Genomic DNA, 20,512 nt, shown 5'->3' with positions numbered 1-20,512 from the left:
AGTACAGCAATATTGACTTGAAGGAACATGCTATGTCCACAGTGACTGCCTTTTTATCTTGCCTATTTTCAGAAACCTAGGCAAGAAACAATAACCAAGTGCACTTACTTTAGTCTGTGCCTTGAGTGGTTGCAATATTTTCTTTCCAGCAGGGACTTCTGTCTTTTTTGCTGTACCTCTGTCATATCAAGCTTACTTTACTGGAGTTCTTTTCTATATTATCTGGAAAGTATGCAGAATCTAGTGTGAAATAGGCTGGTTTCCTTTCGGTGAGAACCAGCATGGTGTGTATTTTGCTTATGCTGCATGATCTATTCTGCGGGTCAGTTTGTTTCCATGTGTGAGTCAGTTTGGTGTTTTCAGTCTAGAAGCACATGGCACAAAACACATCTTACCATGGAAGCACAGAATGACAACGAACGTGGCAAGGGTGTGTGAATTTAGAGCCTTGGTTTGAAAGGCTAGAGTTAGATTATGATATTTGTAATTGAGAGTAATTAGGTTTTCAAATTGCATGCCCTACCATGTTCTTCCAGACTGCAGAGGTGTTGAGCTTTGAGCTCATTGCTTGTCTGTCTTCCTTAATTTTTTTTTTTTTGAGAATGAGTAAAAAGTGAGGCTGTACATGAGCTTATGAGGACAAAGTTAAACAGGAACAACTAGAGGTTCACCTTCAAAAATTGTATTTGCCTTCATGTTATTTAAATGCATCTAATCCTTTGAAAGCACACATTCTGCACACCATAAGATCAACAGAACTGCAGCTACTGCTGGGGCTGATGCACTTATTACTTTGTCCTTAGCCTGAACTTAATTCTCTTCGTAATACCCTATAATGATTTGTCATGTTGATGGAAGCCTTCTTTTAAATAATACTGTATATAGGTAGTGTAATTCACACAAGTATGCAGAAAATGCTCTAAAAAAGTCTTACACTTCACAAAGCCATATTAGAATTATAATTGTGTGATATTTTAATGGGGAAAGGAGTAATTTGCAACATGCTTTTTGGTTCACTCTGTGTAAATCTTTTTTAGCACCCTTTTACGGTGTGAATATTTTTGCATGGAAACCCCAGGAAATGGGAATTAATGAGTTATCTAAAAATATCTTTACTGTGATACAGGGGAGAGTATTTCTAACAAGACATGCTTTGTGCAAGTTAGTGTATCAATAAATGCGTTGTGTTCACTTATGTGGCATATGGACAATGAGAACAGTTTTGCTCATTATAACCGGTGTCAAATGTACTTGGTCAGATTATTTGTTCCAGTAGTGAAACTGAACAGCAAATTGCAGTGTGCTGTTTTGCACCGAAATGGGAAGAGTTGGTTCCACTTGCATATGCACCTATGTATAATATATAAAATAAACTCATAGCTTAAAAAGTCTATTTGTAGATACACGTGGTCTTCAAATTCTGCTTTGCCACACCTTCATCTTATGTGTCCAGATATTTTTTTGGACTGTATAAAAATAATAGATTTTTCTATATCTGGAAACATCAACATCTTTCAATCACAAGAAAAGAATGATAACTTAGGAATCATTACAGTTGTTAAGATCTGCACACAAAATATTAGAAATGTTCCTTCACTAGAACAGTGCCATTCCTGACTGCAGTAAGGAATGATTTCTAATCAGACTATTACACTATGAATATCTTATGTGCACTTTTTAGTATTTCCCTGTCCCTAGACATTTTTTACCTGAAACTCCATGGAGCCTTAAAGTAGATAGAAAATGTTCTAAAAAAAAGCCTGGTGATTAGGATGACCTGCCCTCAAATCTGGTCCAAATATCAACTTCCACTGTCTGCCTTTACTTACCTTTTTACCAGTTAAAACAGTAAAGCTGAATCTCTGCCACTATTTTTAAATGGTTAGAAATGAGGAATAATGAATATACATTAACATAAGTCATGTAGAAGACATTTCTTTATTTGTTTTAATGGCTACCTGACACTATTACTATACTTTAACAGATTTCAGAGGTAGAGCTTGTAAGATGGCTAGTTATCATAAATACTACAAGCTCACTTTTTGTTTTTGCAGTTCTCAGTGGCCTCTGTTCTAATGACTGTCCTCGGAAAATAACAGTAAGTATAACTTTGCATTACTATTTAGCCTCAAATAAGCTGAGATATAATTATACCAAAAGCTCTCCACATATTAAGCCAGTTATTGACTGGAAGAATGTGTAATCCAAATCATGACTGGCCAAGTTCTGCACATTTGAGAGCCATACCTTTCACCAGCTGCCTGCTCAGAGATGAAATCAATAGCCTGATGCTGCAGTGAGCTTTGTTACCCAGCATCATGGGGGTTGGGATATACCAGACATGAGAAAAACTTGTGTATTACAGCTGGATGCCCAAACTCTGTAGTGCGCCAGGTCTTGTTCTAGGCAGTCAGAAAGGCCAGGCAAAGCTGATTATGGGACAGATTCAGCCATAAAGCCTCTTCTGCACTAAAATACAGTAAATGGGTACAATAAAGGATATAAGGGAAGGAAATATACTTGGTTCTGATGATTCTGCAGATAGTCACATATATGTGTGCTGATTTCTATTTTAATTATTTTAATCATCTCCAGAGACCCTGCAACTTGCTCACCAAACTTTCAATTAGCAAATTGTTTAGCAATGTTCACAGTGAAAGTTGGCCTGACATAGGAACTTAGAGGATTCAAAGCTAGCATTAGCGCTTTAGCTCTGCAAAAATATGAAATTTAATTTTGATTTGAAAATATAAAAACTGCTTCAAATGGGACCAACTTTTTCTTCAAACCATTTTTAAAACATAGGGTTTAATTTCTGGTATAAAATAATAAAGGGGTTTGGTATTATTAGCTTAATTACAAAACTAAAGAGAGGGTTTAAAGAGCATATCTTCACAACAAATGTTGGTGAACATTTCATTATCAAGATCATTGAAATACTATTGCTTCCACTTTAAAAGAAGTCCTCTGTCAGAAAGTAACAAAAAGTACATTATGCCAGAATACAGCACAAAAAAAAGAATAAAATCAGTTTTTCACCTTATTTACTCCTCTTTCATAGATCTGCATTAACATCACCTTTGTGGTCTCATTACTCTTCATTCTAATGAATTATTTTTCAGGCTTTGATCTCATTTCTCATCATTATCACTTATTCTTACGGTTTAGATCTTACTATTTTTTGAGGCATGGTGTGAAATGTGTCATCGTCTCTTCTTGTAGTGTTCTTTCTATAACTCATTTGAAAGATCTTTACTAGATTTGATACCCTAATAGCAGCTTGAATTCAGCATTTAAAAAAAAAACCCACACAAAAACTTTCTTTAAAATATATTCTTACAGTTGTCCCCCCTCCTCTCCCTTCCCCACCATAGCAGATAATTGTTCCCCCGCCTTCTTTCTTTAGTGAATTTGTTATGGTTCATCTCTCATTAATCCACAACTCCCTTTTTATTTATTTATGTATTTATTTACTTTTTTCCCCTATAACTGTACTTTAAGTACATTTTCTTCCTCAAGAGAATTTGCTTAAAATAGATATTGGTACTCAACAAGTAACTATTCAAATACTTTCATGAATTAAATAAAATACTGCTAAATAATGATAACAAAATTTTGAATTTGTGTAGTATTTTTCAGTTCAGAAAAGCCATCAAGATAGTGCATTCTTTCAGACAATATCAAGTGAGTTCTGCTTTTTCAAGAAATGCATTTATTTCTTTGAATTTTTAGAGATTTTTTTTAATTTTACTTGCAACTTCCAAGGAAGCATTAAACCTTTTGCCAGAGGACTGACTAGTGTTGCTTTCTTCATCAGAAACTAAATGTTACTTTGACAACTGATTAGCCTTACTCTGAAAATTAATTTCCACATAATGCTATGACCAAAACAGTTGGAAGATTTCAAAATTATCCATATCAATAGGAAATCATTAACCTAGAAACATTTTTCTTGGATTTACTGTTTTATTATTGTAGCTTTGTTCCTGAAATTTTGTCTGTTTTTTTTCCCCTCCTTGTAGCCTTTTGGTGTTAATCAGCCTGGTCCTTACATCATGTACACTACTGTAGATGCAAATGGATACCTGAAAAATGGGTCAGGTAAGATAACCGTATAATGAGAATACACATGGCATGGTCTGTCTGTATATACTTCTCAGCAAACTAAAGAGTTGGAAAGAAGTCTACAGAGTGAAATGGGACTGGTTTTGAATAGTGTCTTCAGTTTACAAGGCCAAACCCCCCTAACTTTCCCTTCTTTCTTTACAGATTGCGTATTTATTCAAAACATTGCAACTGCATTCTTTTTTCCTTTCTTCTGCCCCATGCAAATTGGGTTTGAACAGTTGGCTATATCTTGCCCAGTCTGAAGAATTGTCGGATACAATATCAACAGTTTGTGAAATAGCATAAGCTGCTAATGATTTACTTTTTCTACTAGTTCCTTAGCAATTATGTATTAAGAAACAACAGTGGCCTTGAAATACCTAAATAACATCTTGTAGGCACATGAAAAGGGATCAACATAGTATTCAGTAAACACAGGATGTATTTTTCTGGAGTTGTTCACTACATCTAGCAGGCTAACAGGCATCTGTAAGTCACAAGTAGCATGAGGAAGATAGAGAGGGAATGGCTGCATCCTTTCATGTATTACAAGAACTAAAAGGTATCAAAGAATCATTAGGTAGCAGGGTCAAAATAAATGGACAGAAGCAGTGCTTCACACAATTGTGTGTGATTGCATGAAACGCTGCAGATGCTACAGTTTCCTTAAGTCCAAAACCAAAGCAGACAAAGAATAATCCATTAGACCGTGGTCCAAGCAGTGCCTAATATTAGAAGAATATCCTGAGGTTTATGCTGCCTTCCTAGCTATGTACTAGTGACTCCTAGAAGACACAGGTGACTGTATTAACTGGCCTATTAGTCTAACTAAGTGTTTCTTATGACCACATCTCATAATGGACTCACTTCTTGCTTAGGCAAAAATCTCGAACTTGCAAGCCAAAAATGATCCGAGAATGCACGTCTGTAAATTGCACCATTCTAATTCCTTTCCAATGATGGCAGTCATCTGCATCTGTCACTCAAGTCTTTTTTCAAATTAAACTCAAATTTTAAAAAAAGTTCCCTGTAGTTCACTGAGAAAACTGTATTCTGTATGACATTAATTTAAATAATAGCAATAATTCAGGGGAAAAAATGCTGACGTGTTAAGGTCCTAAATCAATGATAATGATCTCACCTTGACTACTGTGCTCAGGACTGTTAATTCCACCCTAGAAGAAAATAAAGAGAAAGAAGATTATTTGTGGTCACTAATAACTTTTGAATCCACTAGCTAGCTTAAGCCAATTTTAACTGGAGTATACATGCCTCAAAACTCCACTAGTTCTGTAAAAATCAGCAGTTCAGAGGAAGACAAAATTCCACATGAAAAAAAGATTTCACTTAGAGATCAACAGTTACTTGGTCTGGTTTTGTCCTCAGGCTGGCCATATGGTCAGCATGCTTGCGGGTGGAATTAGCCATAGCCTGAAATGTTCTTATCCAGCAGTAACAAGGGAGCATTGCAGAAAAACGCTTCGTGTACTATGAAGGGTTTATGGCGACATTGAAGATAAGGCTAAAAGATCTTGCAGGTTCCATACAGGAAGGAATTCCTATTCATACGAATACAGACATCCTTAGTTTCATAGTTTCTATCCCATTTTTGAAAGCATTTTGCCTCAGGACAGGTTTCTAGAGATTCGTACTGTTTTCTCCATGTTACTTTAATCCACATTGGAGTGCCTTTTCTACTCTGTTCTTCTTGATAACCGAGTATCTTGGGTTTTCTTCTCATTTTGCTTCCATGTTGCGTATTGGCTTTAGAGTTGAGTTTCTGATAGGATACCAGTAAGACCTATACTGTTAAATACAAGCAATTATTTTGTACCTATTCCTCTTTTTTACAAGGCATATGAGTACTTGTCTTTCAAAACAACAAAAGTATAAACAGTTTGGAATGCTTTCTCATATCTTAGTAAAGAATAAAAACTCTTTTACTTTCACAAGTGTGTGTAATAAAGATTGGAGTTCACTAATCTCTTCTTTTGCTGTTAACTAAAGTATTTGCAGTCGATCACTGCCCCTCTGTATTCTTGGGGGCTACCTTCTTGGAATATGGACCTAGTGATAGAGCTTGAGAGCTGCTGTCAGACTTACTGGAAATTACTATAATTTCTATATTACAAAATTTCTTTCCAGCCTGCCACTAATAGTTAGTTGAATGCATTCATTGGGCGAACATGCATCTAAATTAAGAAATTGGTGGGTTTATAGTGTAATGTATTTATTCCTTCAGGCTCACTGGGACTTGACGCAGGCCTGCCTATATTTGGTGCGCTCGTGTGAATATAAACTAACTTAATGAAAACGCAGCTTCATAGTTCCTTTGGCCATGTGACTTAGGAATAGATACTTAATCTTATCAGAGAATCAAGAGTACTGATAAATAACTGTTTGCCTAAGTAACAAGACATTTTTTGCGTAAGAAAAGAAACACATTAGTAAAACCATCAAACTGACCCTTTCTTTCTTCTTTAGGAAAATGCTATAAATCAAAAAAACTACAGCATAACCTTTGCTTAGATCTAATTATACTCAGATTCATCATTCATGTAGTCAGAGAAGTTTTTAACTCTTGCTACTTATTAACACAATCTCAGACTTAGAAATCTGGTATTTTAAGTGAACTCATACAATACACTTAATCATGTCTAACAGCTGGTAGTATCTGTGTTATTAGAGTCTTGAAAATATTTTATATTTGGGATATCATAAATAGTAACTGTAAAGAACTGAAACTTGGCATATGTGGATGAAATATTACATGCTGCTTTTTAAAATAAATTTTATTTTTATAAATTGACATAATTTTAATCAGAAGACAAAATGGATTTGTGGGATCTCAAGTGCAGAATATCTATTAAAAGGTTAATTCACAGTAGTATAAACTGATTCTAAACCCTACTTTCAGGAAATACAAAATTAGATGGGTTTGTTGTGTTTATGTTTGACCCTTTGGCACTTGCTACTTAAGCAAGCTTACAAAACAATCCAGTGGCAAAATAAAGATGTGCTGTAGACCTAGAACTATAGACCTGTGTGTCACAGAAGAATGCACATAGCTAACAAATTCCTTAAATCTGTGGAGAATAAAGCCAGCTTAAAATTTGGACCTATTTCATGTATCACTTAATTTTTTTTTCCTGGTTCTCTCTTCCAAGAACAAAACCAAATCCATGTTTCTTGAACATTATCTTTAGCGTTTGGTGAGTGTGGTCGTTTGGGGTTTTTTTGGGGGCATGGGGTGGTGCTTTTAGAAATGTAATGTTTTTACAATTTACTCTAAGAAAGAGCTATCAAATGTGATTTAATACTGCTGTAGTACCATTCATCTCCACTGCTACCATATTTACAATAATAAAAACATAACGGAGTCCAGTCATGATGAATTTCCTTTTCTGTTTTGGCATTATGAAATAACAGTAATGAATTCCAAGTGCATTTGTGGCCCTAGCAGTGTTGTTACAGGGAATTTTATAATACTGTCTCTGATCAGTTTCTCAACTGTAATATGTTAATACATTTCTTGAGTCTGTATAATTCCTGCAAGAACTTTTCCAAGTCACATTTTCTGAAGCTATTATATTAAGTTTGTAGCTAAACTTTCTTCTTTTACAAGTCCTACTCGTAAAATTCAGTAAATGTTCTTCTAACTGGAGGTACTGGCCTACAGGTTATTATCTTGAAAAACAGTCTGTTACATCAGACTCTATTCTATTTGACTATCAAGAAATACCTCAAGCAACACTTTTATATATGTGCACTGGTGGGCAATACCAAACCCACATGGCGGTTTTGGGCTATATATAAACTTACAAAACATCTTTTCCAGATTAAGCTTTTAAAAGTAGGGCATTGATATACTATTTTAAAACTAATTTTCACCAACTTATTTATATTCCTTATATAATATCAGGGAACAATCCATATCTGAAGCTTTTAATTATATGAAAGCAATAATGAGACAATCTGTTTGTAATCATATTTTTAAAATAATTCATCTCCTTCCTAAGAAGTAACATGAGTAATGACATAGTTCTTTTTCTAATGGAAACAATGCTCATCAATCAATGTTTTTTTTTCCAAGTCAGTTGATGCTATTTGTTGTCTTTACCACTGGTCTTAGCAGGGGAGGAGTTGATGGCTGAACCATTGAAACCAAACTTTCCAGTCACCTTAAGTTATCTGTCCAGCCCTGGGCTAAAGTAAATCATACGGTACTCAACGAAATGTCCACCATTCTGCTTCTGATCTTCCTAATTCTGCAGGTCTTTAGTTCTGAATTACGGTATCTTTCATGTATGCAATATTCATGCAAAGAGTAAAATAAAAAGGCACATATGGCTGTCCTTATCTAATTCATTTTAAGGTTCTTTGATCTGCCAAGCCTTAACTACAGGAAATTTGCATAATTACGAGGGGGTTTTTTTAAACATCGTTAGAATTATTCTGTCTCCTATTAACATTCCAGTATGTTGTTAAAAGATAGCAGAATAATAATTAGCACATATTCTGTGCTTTTATACTTCCACATTGCTCAATTCACTTGTAATCTCACAACAAGAAATACTATTAAATTAGCTACAAGGAATAGCAATTGCCAAAATGAGCATAAGAATTGAGAAGTACTGGGTCTTACATCTGTGGTTAATATCTCCACAGACCTTCTCTCTTTGAGAGGAAATTCAATTGCAACAGCTTCTTCAAATATTTAAGGAATTTTATGCTTGAGAACAGATCAGGTCCAGGTGTAAATCTGGGAGAAGTTCACAAACTCAAATTTAAGTAATGTTTTCTGATCCATTTCCTGTGATCTGCCTTTTCCACTGCACATTTCTTCTGGAGTTGTTATTTTTAAGGAGACCCCACAGTTAAGTATGAGTGTCAGCCCAGATTTTCAGCTCTTCATCTGCATTTCCAGGCTTTTTTTGGCTTCTAAGAAATTTCTAACGTCATTCTGGCATGGTGGTTTTCAGCTGAATCCTGTAAATAACAATGCATAGAATAAAGTAGAGCATAATTCCTAAAGTTGAGCACAGAGTAAATGGAAACTGTTTTGGGTGTGGGGAGTGATACATGAGATGAATTTAGTAAAACTAACCAAATGCAAGTTGTTGGGCTTTGGGGTTTTTCGTTGTGTGGTTGGTTGTGGGTTGTTCATTTTGTTGTTTTGTTGTTGTTTGTTTTTAAACTTTCAGCATCCTAAAAAAAAAATCATTGTTGATAATGAAATAGTAACCCTACTAAATCTCTTTGGTTTTTAGTAGAATTTTGCTTAATGACTGATGCTAGTTAGATTACTGCAGATTACATCTATACAGCTCTATTTATTGACAGTTCTGACCTTGGCTAAAACACAGGCATGTCATTTTTGCAAGCTGAAGCGGGTCCCGATAATGATCCTTTGTGTTTTCTTGAGAAGGCTACCTACTTGATATGTTTGGTTTCATTTATTTTATTACCAGTAACACAAACTAATTTTCTTAAAACTAATGTTCTTGTGTACCCAGAACAACATAAATAAGATCAGATACTTTAAATTTAATATGGAGCAGTGGTTAATTTACTGAAATGTTTTCACAAACTGCAGAAGGATGGTTTCATATTGTAGCACCACCACAAGACAGGAATTTTAATTTTGTTATTGCAGTGTTCAGTCCTTGACCAAACAACAAGTCAAATGACTGGGTAGTCCTGTAGAGACTTCATACTATGAACATCAGGCTGCCTTTAGCCATCAGCATCTCATAGTTGCAGTTTGTGTCTACCAAAAATATTAATTCTATGGGCCAGGAACAACAGAGCAATAAATGTTTAAGGTTTATGCAAAGATCAATGTCCATACAAAGGCATAATATTATCATATTAATAGATTATCAGGTCATAATTTGTTTAAGCATCTGTATAACTAAAGCTGTATGGACTGATAGCCTCTGCAATTCTCATTTTGCTGGTTTTGCTTGGTTTTGTTTTTAAACCTTCCATGGCAGAATGACCTTTCACATGCTGTTAAGTCATGCCCTTCTGGGTTTTTTTGAAATCTGCTTACTCTTTCCTGTTGTTGCATTGAGTTCTCATGCTGTTTAACTAAATTGAATTGTGAGGAGAACACAAATGTCTAGCAGCTATTACAGTAATGAATTTAAACATAAACAGTGCAATATGTAACAGACGAAAGCAAAATAAGCTTAATTTCAATGGTCATTTGACATCGCAGGATTCGTTATGTGGAATTCCACTCTATATAGAAAGAGGAGTGTATTCATGGAACAAGCTGGAAACATTTAATAATGGAATAGCTGGATTCTGTTAAGAGATATTTTCTGGTTGCTGTAGGTGGGGATACCCTGCTAGTATGTTTTTCTATACAACTCTGTTTAGAAAACTTATTTGGACTTGTCGCATGCAATATTACCAAACTTCAAATATTTAGGCATTACAAATTAGACAACTTTCCCCTGTGCAAAGGTTTGGAATATGAGCAATATGTTTGTTTTATTGTCTGGGTTTTTTTAAGAGTTTCTAGTTTTACTTCTATAATTTTATGGTGTAAAGTTATTCTTAATGAAAGTGCATATTCTCATATAAATGCATCAGATTTGGAGTTTGGGCTTTCGGAAGAAGTATCGCTAGTGTGAGCAGCACTGCAAGTAATAGGTATCAAAGCTACAAGTGTGCACTTTCAGCCCACTTCCCACAGTTATTTCTGGAACTCCAAAGATATTGCAGAAAAAGCTGAGAGATGAAATTGTGTACTGCATTAATCCAGAATTTCCTATTGTGTGAACTAATGAAAAGAAGCCAATAGCTAAGTCAGAAGAGAGAGACATCCTCAGCTGAAGTTGCCATTGCATAATTTTAAGCCAAAAAAGAGCTCTTTCTCCACTGTATATATAGGGGGGGGGTAATTTTTTTTTTTTTTTACAACCAGTGACCTACAACTCCAAAGGCAGTAATAAGGGAACTGAAGTAAAGCTTTCAACTACAGCCAAGGAAATAAAATTCTCAAAGTTTCTAAAAAGCTTTTAGGTTTGAACTTGTTGGGGTTTCTTTTTGTTTGTTTATTTTTTTTTCTGAAAGCTGCTTTGTATTATTATGCATATTGCACAAGTATTTCATTATTATCAGTTATATTTTTCCCATTCCTTTGCAGTAAGTGGTTCTGGCATATTTTCAAATAAAATAAGGAGCTGCCAGCTTCAAAAGATGGGGAAACACTTTGGTATGCAATGTAGCACAATACTGATAATCGCTGTAAATACCACTGTAGTGTTTCAGTGATGCAGCTTAAGTGATGCACATTCACTGTGAAATTTTACCTAACTCTTGAATTGGCTTTGTCTTATTCCAGCTGTTCTATGCACATTGTTCACAGCTATGCAGCAATTCGTGCAACTTCTGTGTGTAGTTTTTTGGAATAACTTTCAGTTTTTCTAGGATGCACATGTGTATCTAATCTATAAACAAGCAGTCAATCATGTGTTGACCTCAGTATTAAGATAGGTGATGGTACAGAAGAATTTAGATGCAAGTCTGAGACTATAGGCTACAGCTTGGATACTATGTTTTACACAATGAACTGTTCGTTTGGGTTTTTTTACCAGAAAAGCTACCTACATTGTCAACCGGTACAAAGAATGTATGTCTAAACCAAAGCAACTCCTTGTTATATTTTCTAACTCTGTTAGATTTTTGGGGTTTGTTTGACAAGTTGATTCACACTTCACAAATATCTTCAGTTACTATTTTGGTGAATGTATTAAAGCTTGTGATAAATGCACATTTTGCAAATTAGAGGAAAATAGAGCAACTGGAAGAAATAATGACATAACATTTTTATTTATGAACACACATCTAGCTATTCAGTCCTCTAATATATTGAATTTGGGGGACTTTAGAAAGCCTAAATATTATTACTGAATTGTGAATTAGTCTGAATGGCTCTAATGGACTACGTCAAAGCAAATGATATTTTGTCAAGAAAAGCATAATAAAAAAACTAAAAGAGTGGCACTTCAGGAGACTGCAGGTTTGAAATCTGAGTTTCCATTAGTCTTTCAGCTCTGTGTAGTGATCTTGTATGTCCTGCTCTATTATTCCACAAAATAAGCTTATTGAAACTGGCTGAACAATATCAGTTTTGTGAATCTGTCTATGTAAGTTCAACTAGTCTGTTCCTAAATCCAGTACCACACATTATCAGTTCTGTTTAAAGAAACAATAGGAAGGACTGCTTCTACATGTAAATGCAGTCACCTTCCCTTCATAAAGTTAAATTGGCTTCATTTAAGCACTTATGCTCTTAAGTCTAGTCACCCTGAAATAAGCTGTTGAGGACATTGCAATTTAACCCAGGGCATAGTGGGCTACTTTTAGGCTTTAAGCAAGTTTACTTCAGTATAATGGAAATGGAAGGGAAATGCCTTAATTCAGAACAAGTACTGTATGTGGCATAGACAACACATCATTGTGTTTTTCAGACAAGACTTTCAAAAGGTTAATGATATGTATTGCTTCAAATTTTATATGCCAGACTTCAAAAATAAGGAGATTGATTCAGAGATATTCAGAATGATTTCTGAATATCAAACTCTGCAAATTTTGTAAGGTTTGGCTGCCCAACATCATTGGCTATTTCTTAAAAATTTGGTCTCTGACAGGCTGAAACCACTGAAAACTCTGTCTTAATTTACTTTCATAAGTAAATTAATTACCAGTGATTGAGAACTTCAGAAATTACAATAAACTGTTAACAGTGCTCTCCGTAATTTCTCTTTTTATTTTTAATCTTTGTTCAAGGTTTTTATGTTTCTCAGCTGAACACTTGTCATTCTTAATTACTTGTTTGCAATTCTGAGTGGAACATTTGAGTAACCATCAAACTGTTACAGAATTTATGATAGATATAGGTGGAGTAAAGCAAGAAATAGTCTCAGAGGTCTCATATTTGTAGTTGGCTTTAAAGTAAACTAGAACCTTCCATATGCTATCATCCCAAGTCCTGCTTAGCTAATATCTCCCAATTTAAAAGGCAAATAAAGAAAAGGTACGTGCACATTTTCTGCCTGCTATGTAGAAGAAAACATTCCTTTCTGACCTTTGCAAATGATCTATTTACATCCTGAAGCATTTCATTATCCTTATCTTAGTAGGCATAAGAGCCAGTGTTAGTAGCCATGAAATTATTCAATGCTTTTAAGAATTCTAGCTGCAGTATCTGACTCTCTAACCTCTTTAAGGCTGACTACACAGAGTGTATGACATTTTCTTTTATTTCCTTTAATTTAGTTGACATTCATCTCATTTGTATGATGAAAGAAAAAAGGAAGATGTCAGCTGCAGTCTCCTCATAATCCTAAATATTTCACTCAAAAATCATTCTAAAAGCTTTTCAATGTTAAATATTACAGCAGCACCTTGTTTTTTGGGGAAAACTCCTTCAGAATTCGGCATTAATGAAGCAAATTTTTAAAGAAAATTCTTTATTATGTTATAGCATTATCAGGTAATACATACCTTGTTTGTTTGTATACCTAAGCTAAATTTAATAAAACTACCTAAGCTAAATTTAATAAAACTACCTTTGTTCCTTTCTACTTTTATATTGGTAACCAGTGCTTCGAGATATTATGAGCGTACTCTAATTTGAGAATTACTCAAATTTTTTATTTGGAAATTGAGACCTAGAGATTGAGCAATTTAGCCAAGATTATGTAAGGGAAGTCAGTGACAAAGCAGGGACAGACTCAAGGCCTGTACTGTTATCTCAACTTACTGGAAAAATCCCCATTCTTAGAGAAAAGCTTCTCGGCTAATGCTGTCTGCCACAGATTCCGTAATCTAGGAATTCACCTAACAATGTACACAGTCCACCTTGCCCTCACAACAGAGGACTGAAAGTACAAACCCTATGTAAATATTTCCACGTCTGTTTGCTCATTACATGGCTCTGCATAGAGAAAATTATATCTAAAATATGCCTAATTTTTAGGAAAACTGTTATTGGGGGTTTTTTTGCTAATAGCATTTTAGCTTAATAAAATTGTAATTGCATCAAGCTAATTTTTCAGATTTCATCTAAGTGTATTTAGTTGATGTTTATATTTTTAAATAAAACTACAATAATACAGAATATTTACCTCATGATTAAAAAGGCCTATTTCAAAACATGCCTGATAGCATATGGCAAGCTTCCTCCTAAAAAGCTGGTGGAGGGTGTGGAGGTTCAGAACAATAGAACTGTGAAGTAACTATTGTATTGAATAGGGGTTCAAAATTACCACGATCCAATATACAAAGTAGTTTGTCCCCCATAAGAGGATACAAAAGCTGAATGCTTCTGAAAGTAGGTGTCTCATCTTGGTAGTCCCTTGGTGTAAGAGCTTTTATAATACTCTAGTACAGTCACTTTCCAGAGACTTCCCATAGGGATCACTGCTGTTCAACAGTGGCAAATGCATGCTTGCACTTATCGGGCTATCTCCAGCAGCCAAAAATGGGAGTTTGTTTCTGTTTTTTTTCTTCAAAGGATGTTTGGCTTTGCCAAAGAAGTTGTAGTCATAGTAGTTTGGCAGTTTTTCCCCACTTCTGTTTACTGCAGCTGTGCAAGTTGCAGTACAACTAGGATGGCAAAGTTGTCTGAAGCAAAAGACTAACTTTTGGAATTGAGCCTTGGAAGAAAGTGTGGAGAGGTAGAAAAGAGTTGGCTGTAAACGCATTACAAAATGTGAATTCATGTTCTTTAATTCACATTCTGTTATGTTTTGTCACTTATTGTAATAAATTTCAGGCATAATCTATCAGATGTCAAAGCAGAGAGAAATCTGCCACTTAAAAAATACATCGTATCTTTGTGAAAAACTGTTTCTATTGATGACATAAACCTACCTGAGGTTGTCAAGTATCCCTTGAACTCATTTCTGTTAATCTGGTGAAGGGCTGAATTCACTGTGGTGCCTGTGAGGTGCTGATACCATTCCTGCTGTGTAACCAGATCACTAAGAGGCCTTCTAGAGAATGAACAAAGAATCTACGTAGGGTCTGAATCAGTTTGCAAGAAATTAAAAGATTACGAGATTTTTATTTAAATGGGATAATTAAATACTTTGAAAATGGGATGTTAGTGAACCTGTTGATAGCTGCAACGCTTGTTTGTTTCCCTACTGCCTTTTCAGGAAGCAAAGAATGATATTTTTCCCCTACATCTCTCCTTTAATTATTTATAATTACATGGTCTCACTAGGACCTAACTTGCAACCACTGTAAACCAGTTTTCATTGAATCGATTTATTATTTGAGAATTTGTTCGTAAGAATTTACTTAGCAAATTTTGTGACACAAGAAAAAACAGTAGGTACTGATTAACACTGGTAAGAATTAAAGTGAACCTTCACACGTTGAGTCTGAGCTTATAAATCAGTGGAGCAATAGACTTAGTACTACTCGTAGGAAAATAAATGTGGATAGCTGATTTCTTCTCAGCCTGTAACAAATACTAGAGATTCAGTTCAACATAGAAATGGTGCTCAAAAGAATCATTTTACTTGGAAATGTAAAGCATTTAAGCTGTTCTCTAAGTGAGTGCCCACAAGTAGTTTGGAAATGTGGGATTGAGCCTTCAAGAATTAAACAATCATGTGGTTGGTCACAAATTTTTCAACATTTTTATTACTGACTCTGAAATGTATATTTATGTAGAAAGTTGGGGGGTTGGGGTTGGTGGAGTGGTTTTTTTTCTTAAATACTTACTTGGGCTTCTTTTCTAATTCTATTTCAGCTGGACAGCTTAGCCAGTCAGCACATTTTGCTCTCCAGTTGCCATACAACGTGCTAGGTTTGGGACGTAGTGCTAATTTCCTTGACCATTTGTACGTTGGCATTCCTCGTCCATTAGGAGAAAAGGTTAGTTGAGATTTAAGATAATCAAGCTAATATTTATGGTGTTACCTTTCCTAATAGAGTTTGGATGGAAATACTGCTAGGGATGCCTTTTTTTTTTTCCCAGAAGCAAGAATATCAAAGTAGTAAGTTTGAATACAGAATAGTTTGCCAAAAAGAAACTTGTATGCTTGGTTTTTTGGGGGGGTGTATAAGCTCTGAAGCTAACACTAAGACCAAAGGATGACTGAAGTTGTCTATAAATGTTAGCACAGGTATATGGTGCTTGTTTATATGGTAAATGTGTATTAGATCTGATGGTCCAATTATTCTGGTCTCAGCTGTAAGACTTTCCTGTGGTTGGTCTGGCCCGCCTGTAAACTCACATGATCCTTTCTGCCTCAGTGACAAAACCATGATCAGTATGATGTGAGGTGGAGATTATCGTGATTATCTAATCTTCAGGTGAAACATAAAAGTAGGGTCCTGACCATTTTCAGTCTTTAAAGATCTGATGGCACTACTTTAAAAAGTGAGGTATTCAAATTAGCGTACTGGCCAAATTCCGATTTGGGTAATTGCTTTTCCTGCCTCCTTTGTAGAATTGGTTCTTTTCTTCTTTCCCTATTATGTTGTTGCTTTGTACTTTTTAAGCATGTGCTGTGTTTCTTATCAGCAATAATTATTTTGTTTTTTCAGAATGAAAGATTTATACAAACATAAGGGAATAATCACTTAAAATAAAAAAGCGAGTGTTTCATTGTTTCTCCTTTTGTATATTTCAACAGAGAATTTCTTTGCTTTTAAGTATGTTGGTTTGTTAGGAATTGACATAGCCTGTTTTTCTTTCAGTCCATAAGAAAACAAGAATGGACAGCTATCATACCAAACTCCCAGCTTATAGTCATCCCTTATCCCCATAATGTTCCTCGAAGGTAACTTCTTCATTCTTCATTGTGATTTGCACATCACCAAATTACATTAATACAGAGTTTAAATTAGACATTATGTGTAGGTTTAAAAATAGTCACTTGTACAGAAAGTAAATTTCAGAACAATGGCGGGAGGGTGTCAATTCTATAGATGTCATTGCCTCTGTGACTAGGCAGAATACTTCTCACGTATTTACATAGACTCTTAGATAGTGCCCGTAAACAATCAAAATCTATTACCAGCCCATACAAACAATCAAAAATGAATTACCAGCTGAACTCCTGTAAATAATAACATATTTGCTAGATTTACCAATGTCCTTTTTGACAAATTGCAAGCATGGTAATGATTGAAGCAAGCATTTTTGTTTCACCAAACATGCAATTTCTGTCTAGTTGCATATAAAAGCATTAGTTCAGCCCTTCTGAATGCAGTATCTGTTGCCACAGGTATAAATGTTTTTCTTTAAGTAAAGGTGAATGGGTTGGTTACACAAGAGCTTAAACACTGAAATCACTTTGCAATTAAAATGTTTCTCCCAGAAAGAGAGCATGTTTCTCTCTTTGCTGTTGGAGAAAACATTAGTCATATATTCCAGCTGCTTTTTGCCGCTTGATCTACTAGTGAGGTCAGTTGCATTTATCATGCAGAAATGATTCTGAAATCAGTTTCAGCAGTTAATTTTACTATAGGACAAATAACAGTGGAGAAGTGATGTGCCACTTGAGTTGCTAATTAACAACCACAGGAATAACATCTGCTAGATGAAGGAAATTTACTTACAGTGTTGAAGTATTTAAAGATGTGTGTTATGCAGAAATTTTTCAGTTGTCTTATCCTTAATCTATTTTTGCTTTCCTATAAAGTATGTTTATGGACAGTGTAGAATAGCAGAGGATAGAATCCCCAGAAGAAATCAGATGTCATAATAAACATTTCTTAAATTTAGAATTTTTTTTTTAACATAGATGTGTTGTTTCCTGAGAGGCCTCAGTGCTGCCTCAACACAGAGCCTCCTGCTGACCATTTTCCTATGATAGGAAGCCTGGAGTACAAAAAGGGTGTTAACTGAGTCTCAGAACCCCACAACATTCAAGCAGTGTCTCCAGAAGCCCTTAAACTGCTTAATTTTATTGCTCTCCAGCATTCTCCTGCCATAATCAACTGGTTCTATTGCCTACAACTGCAGCTGTCCCTGGGTAAACCTCAGACTGAGAGATGCCTAGCCAACCGAACCCCATGAGCCTGTCCAAGAGGTGCTCCTCACGTGGAGGAAACAGTCTGTCTTACAGGCTTATTTCACCCTGCTTCTCTATCTCACCAAGCCACAGGCAGTTTCGTGGAAGGCTTTCTTACACATTTTACTTTGTCCTGGGCAGGGGCGGGAGATAAATCTCCTAATGAGAAAAAAGTCAGTCCCTGAGGATATCCATAGCATTCCTGAAAAGTTAAACAGAAACTGAATTTAGACATGGCATTACCTGAAAGTAATGATATTAAGCCATATATTTCCAGGTAAACACCATTAAGCTTCAGTCTCTAAATATAGCCACTAGTTTCTGTAGAGCAAGTTGTTACCTGTCTTACACCAACCGACTCTTCTCATCTTTCTAAGTGAATCTGTTTTCAGCTTCCTAATGAAAGGTATTAATGTTTCCTTGGATTTTCTTCTTTTGTATAGCTGGAGCGCCAAGCTATATCTGACCCCAAGTAACATTGTGCTGCTAACAGCTATAGCCTTAATTGGTGTCTGCGTTTTCATCCTGGCAATAATTGGCATATTACACTGGCAAGAAAAGGTAAGCTTAATTAACTACATTTTTCTATATTTTCTATACTATTTAAAACTTCCTAATATTTTACAGTCTTGTACATTGGGGGTTTTTTTGAGTAGTTTTCTACAGTATAATTTCTGACACAGACTGCATTAATTCCCAGAAGGTGTTTATTATTAATTCAGTATTTACTGCAAGCTTAACAATTGGCATTGTTTTTATTTAAGCTCTAAAATGCTTCGAAAGGGAAATGAAGAGCAGCATGGATAAGCTTTTGCCATTAAGCTGTTATTCCTAACTGAATGAGGCATTTTTGTTTCATATCTAAGCTTTCTGTTTTGCAGAGTTTTAAGGAGTACTGTTTTGGAAAATGGAGCATAAACTGAGTTTACTTATCTTGAGTTCTCCTGGTAATCTAAAAATAAAGAAAACATCCCCTTTTCTGTATCCATCTCTGCTGATTGCCCTGACATTAGCATTCAAGACTGTATAGGGAGTCAATCGTGTGCATATTGGCTGCTTTGCTCTGTGTGTCTGAATTATACATGCAGTGTATAGAAATCCATTGGTTTGAAGAAGCATTTTGAAAGGGGCCTTTCATGTCACAAAAGAAATGCATTCCCATTTTTCTTAACTATACTCAGTTCACAATCATATCCAACTGGCAGGATTGCCAATAAATGCTACTCTATACCCAAACCATAATCTTAGCTGTCAAATAAAATTACTGCACATTTTGACATGGTAGAATTGTTTGTTATTTTGTGCTTGTGGAAATAAAATGACCTTGTTAAACATTCACATAGGCTTTGCGCATGCTTCATATTTAAATGTTATTTGTCAGTCTTCACTCTTCAAAATGTTAAATACAGTCTCCAAATAATAGTAAGGCTGGAAATAAAACATACAAAGAAATACAAAGTTTATGATGACTGCCCTTAGCATGTCCTACTGTACCAAGAAAGCATTGCTAACTTGTAGCTGGGTCTATGCACTGGCTGGGTTTAACTGGCTCCAACACATCTTAAGCAACAAGAGTAGCAGAAAAAAATACTTGGATTTGAGTTGGGGACAGGTTAACTATGTATAATTCCATCTGGAGAAATGGCGATTTAATGTCAACGTTTAAAACAATTTTTCTTATAATTCATGTATTGTAATGTAAAGAAGCACTCAGCCCAGAGCGAGTGCTTTCTGAGCCATTTCAAAGCCCATTAGGTATATGTGAATGAAGTGGTGTATTGGCTATATTATAAATTCATTTCCAACAGCTGCATCGTGCTCAAAATAGGCACAAATATTTGGATAAATTGTGTGTATTGTCAGACTACCATATAAACATTTGTTAATTACTATAATTTTCCAAAGCCCTCCTATTGATTTTTACCTTCCCAGTTTTTAGAAGAAATGGTCGAGGTATAGAACAAACAAGAATATTGACCAAGGCAGTATTGCGCATCACTGACACAACTGGGAGTTAAACTCCAAAGTTCCTTGTTTCTAAGCTTGTTCTTGGTTTACTGCCTCTTTCGGTATTCCTCTCATAAAAATACTGTTCTGCCTAAATGCTGTTTTCCCTTACAGATCTCTAGAGTACCTATAGCAAAGAAAGGAAGGGAAAATGTACTGGCAGTTACAATCCTTTCTTTTCCCCCAGAGGATATATCTATCTGTAAGCTGCAGTGTTTTATGCAGCAGTTAAAATAAACCATGTACATTGACCTCTGCAGATAAGTAGTAGTAGGAGCCCTTTGTCTACAATAGTTCTTCTACACTCATCTGCCAGTCAAGTATTGTATTGTTTAAATAACTGT

General features: G+C 35.3%; 1 protein-coding gene across 1 annotated transcript in view; it reads left to right on the top strand.

Annotated features, from left to right (window-relative positions):
* The window catches only part of ITFG1 (integrin alpha FG-GAP repeat containing 1), an 82,895-nt gene that overhangs the window by 58,606 nt on the left and 3,777 nt on the right, over positions 1-20,512 (top strand). The window contains exons 13-17 of the mRNA XM_054841048.1: positions 2,055-2,098; positions 4,023-4,101; positions 15,890-16,014; positions 16,843-16,925; positions 18,605-18,722. Coding sequence (XP_054697023.1) covers positions 2,055-2,098; positions 4,023-4,101; positions 15,890-16,014; positions 16,843-16,925; positions 18,605-18,722 — 449 coding nt within the window. The remainder of the gene's footprint in view (positions 1-2,054; positions 2,099-4,022; positions 4,102-15,889; positions 16,015-16,842; positions 16,926-18,604; positions 18,723-20,512) is intronic.

The sequence above is a fragment of the Grus americana genome, chromosome 13 (assembly GCF_028858705.1).
Source record: "Grus americana isolate bGruAme1 chromosome 13, bGruAme1.mat, whole genome shotgun sequence".
In the NCBI taxonomy this organism is placed as follows: domain Eukaryota; kingdom Metazoa; phylum Chordata; class Aves; order Gruiformes; family Gruidae; genus Grus; species Grus americana.
The sequence above is the reverse complement of the archived record's forward strand: the minus strand, read 5'-3'. Positions and strand labels throughout refer to the sequence as shown.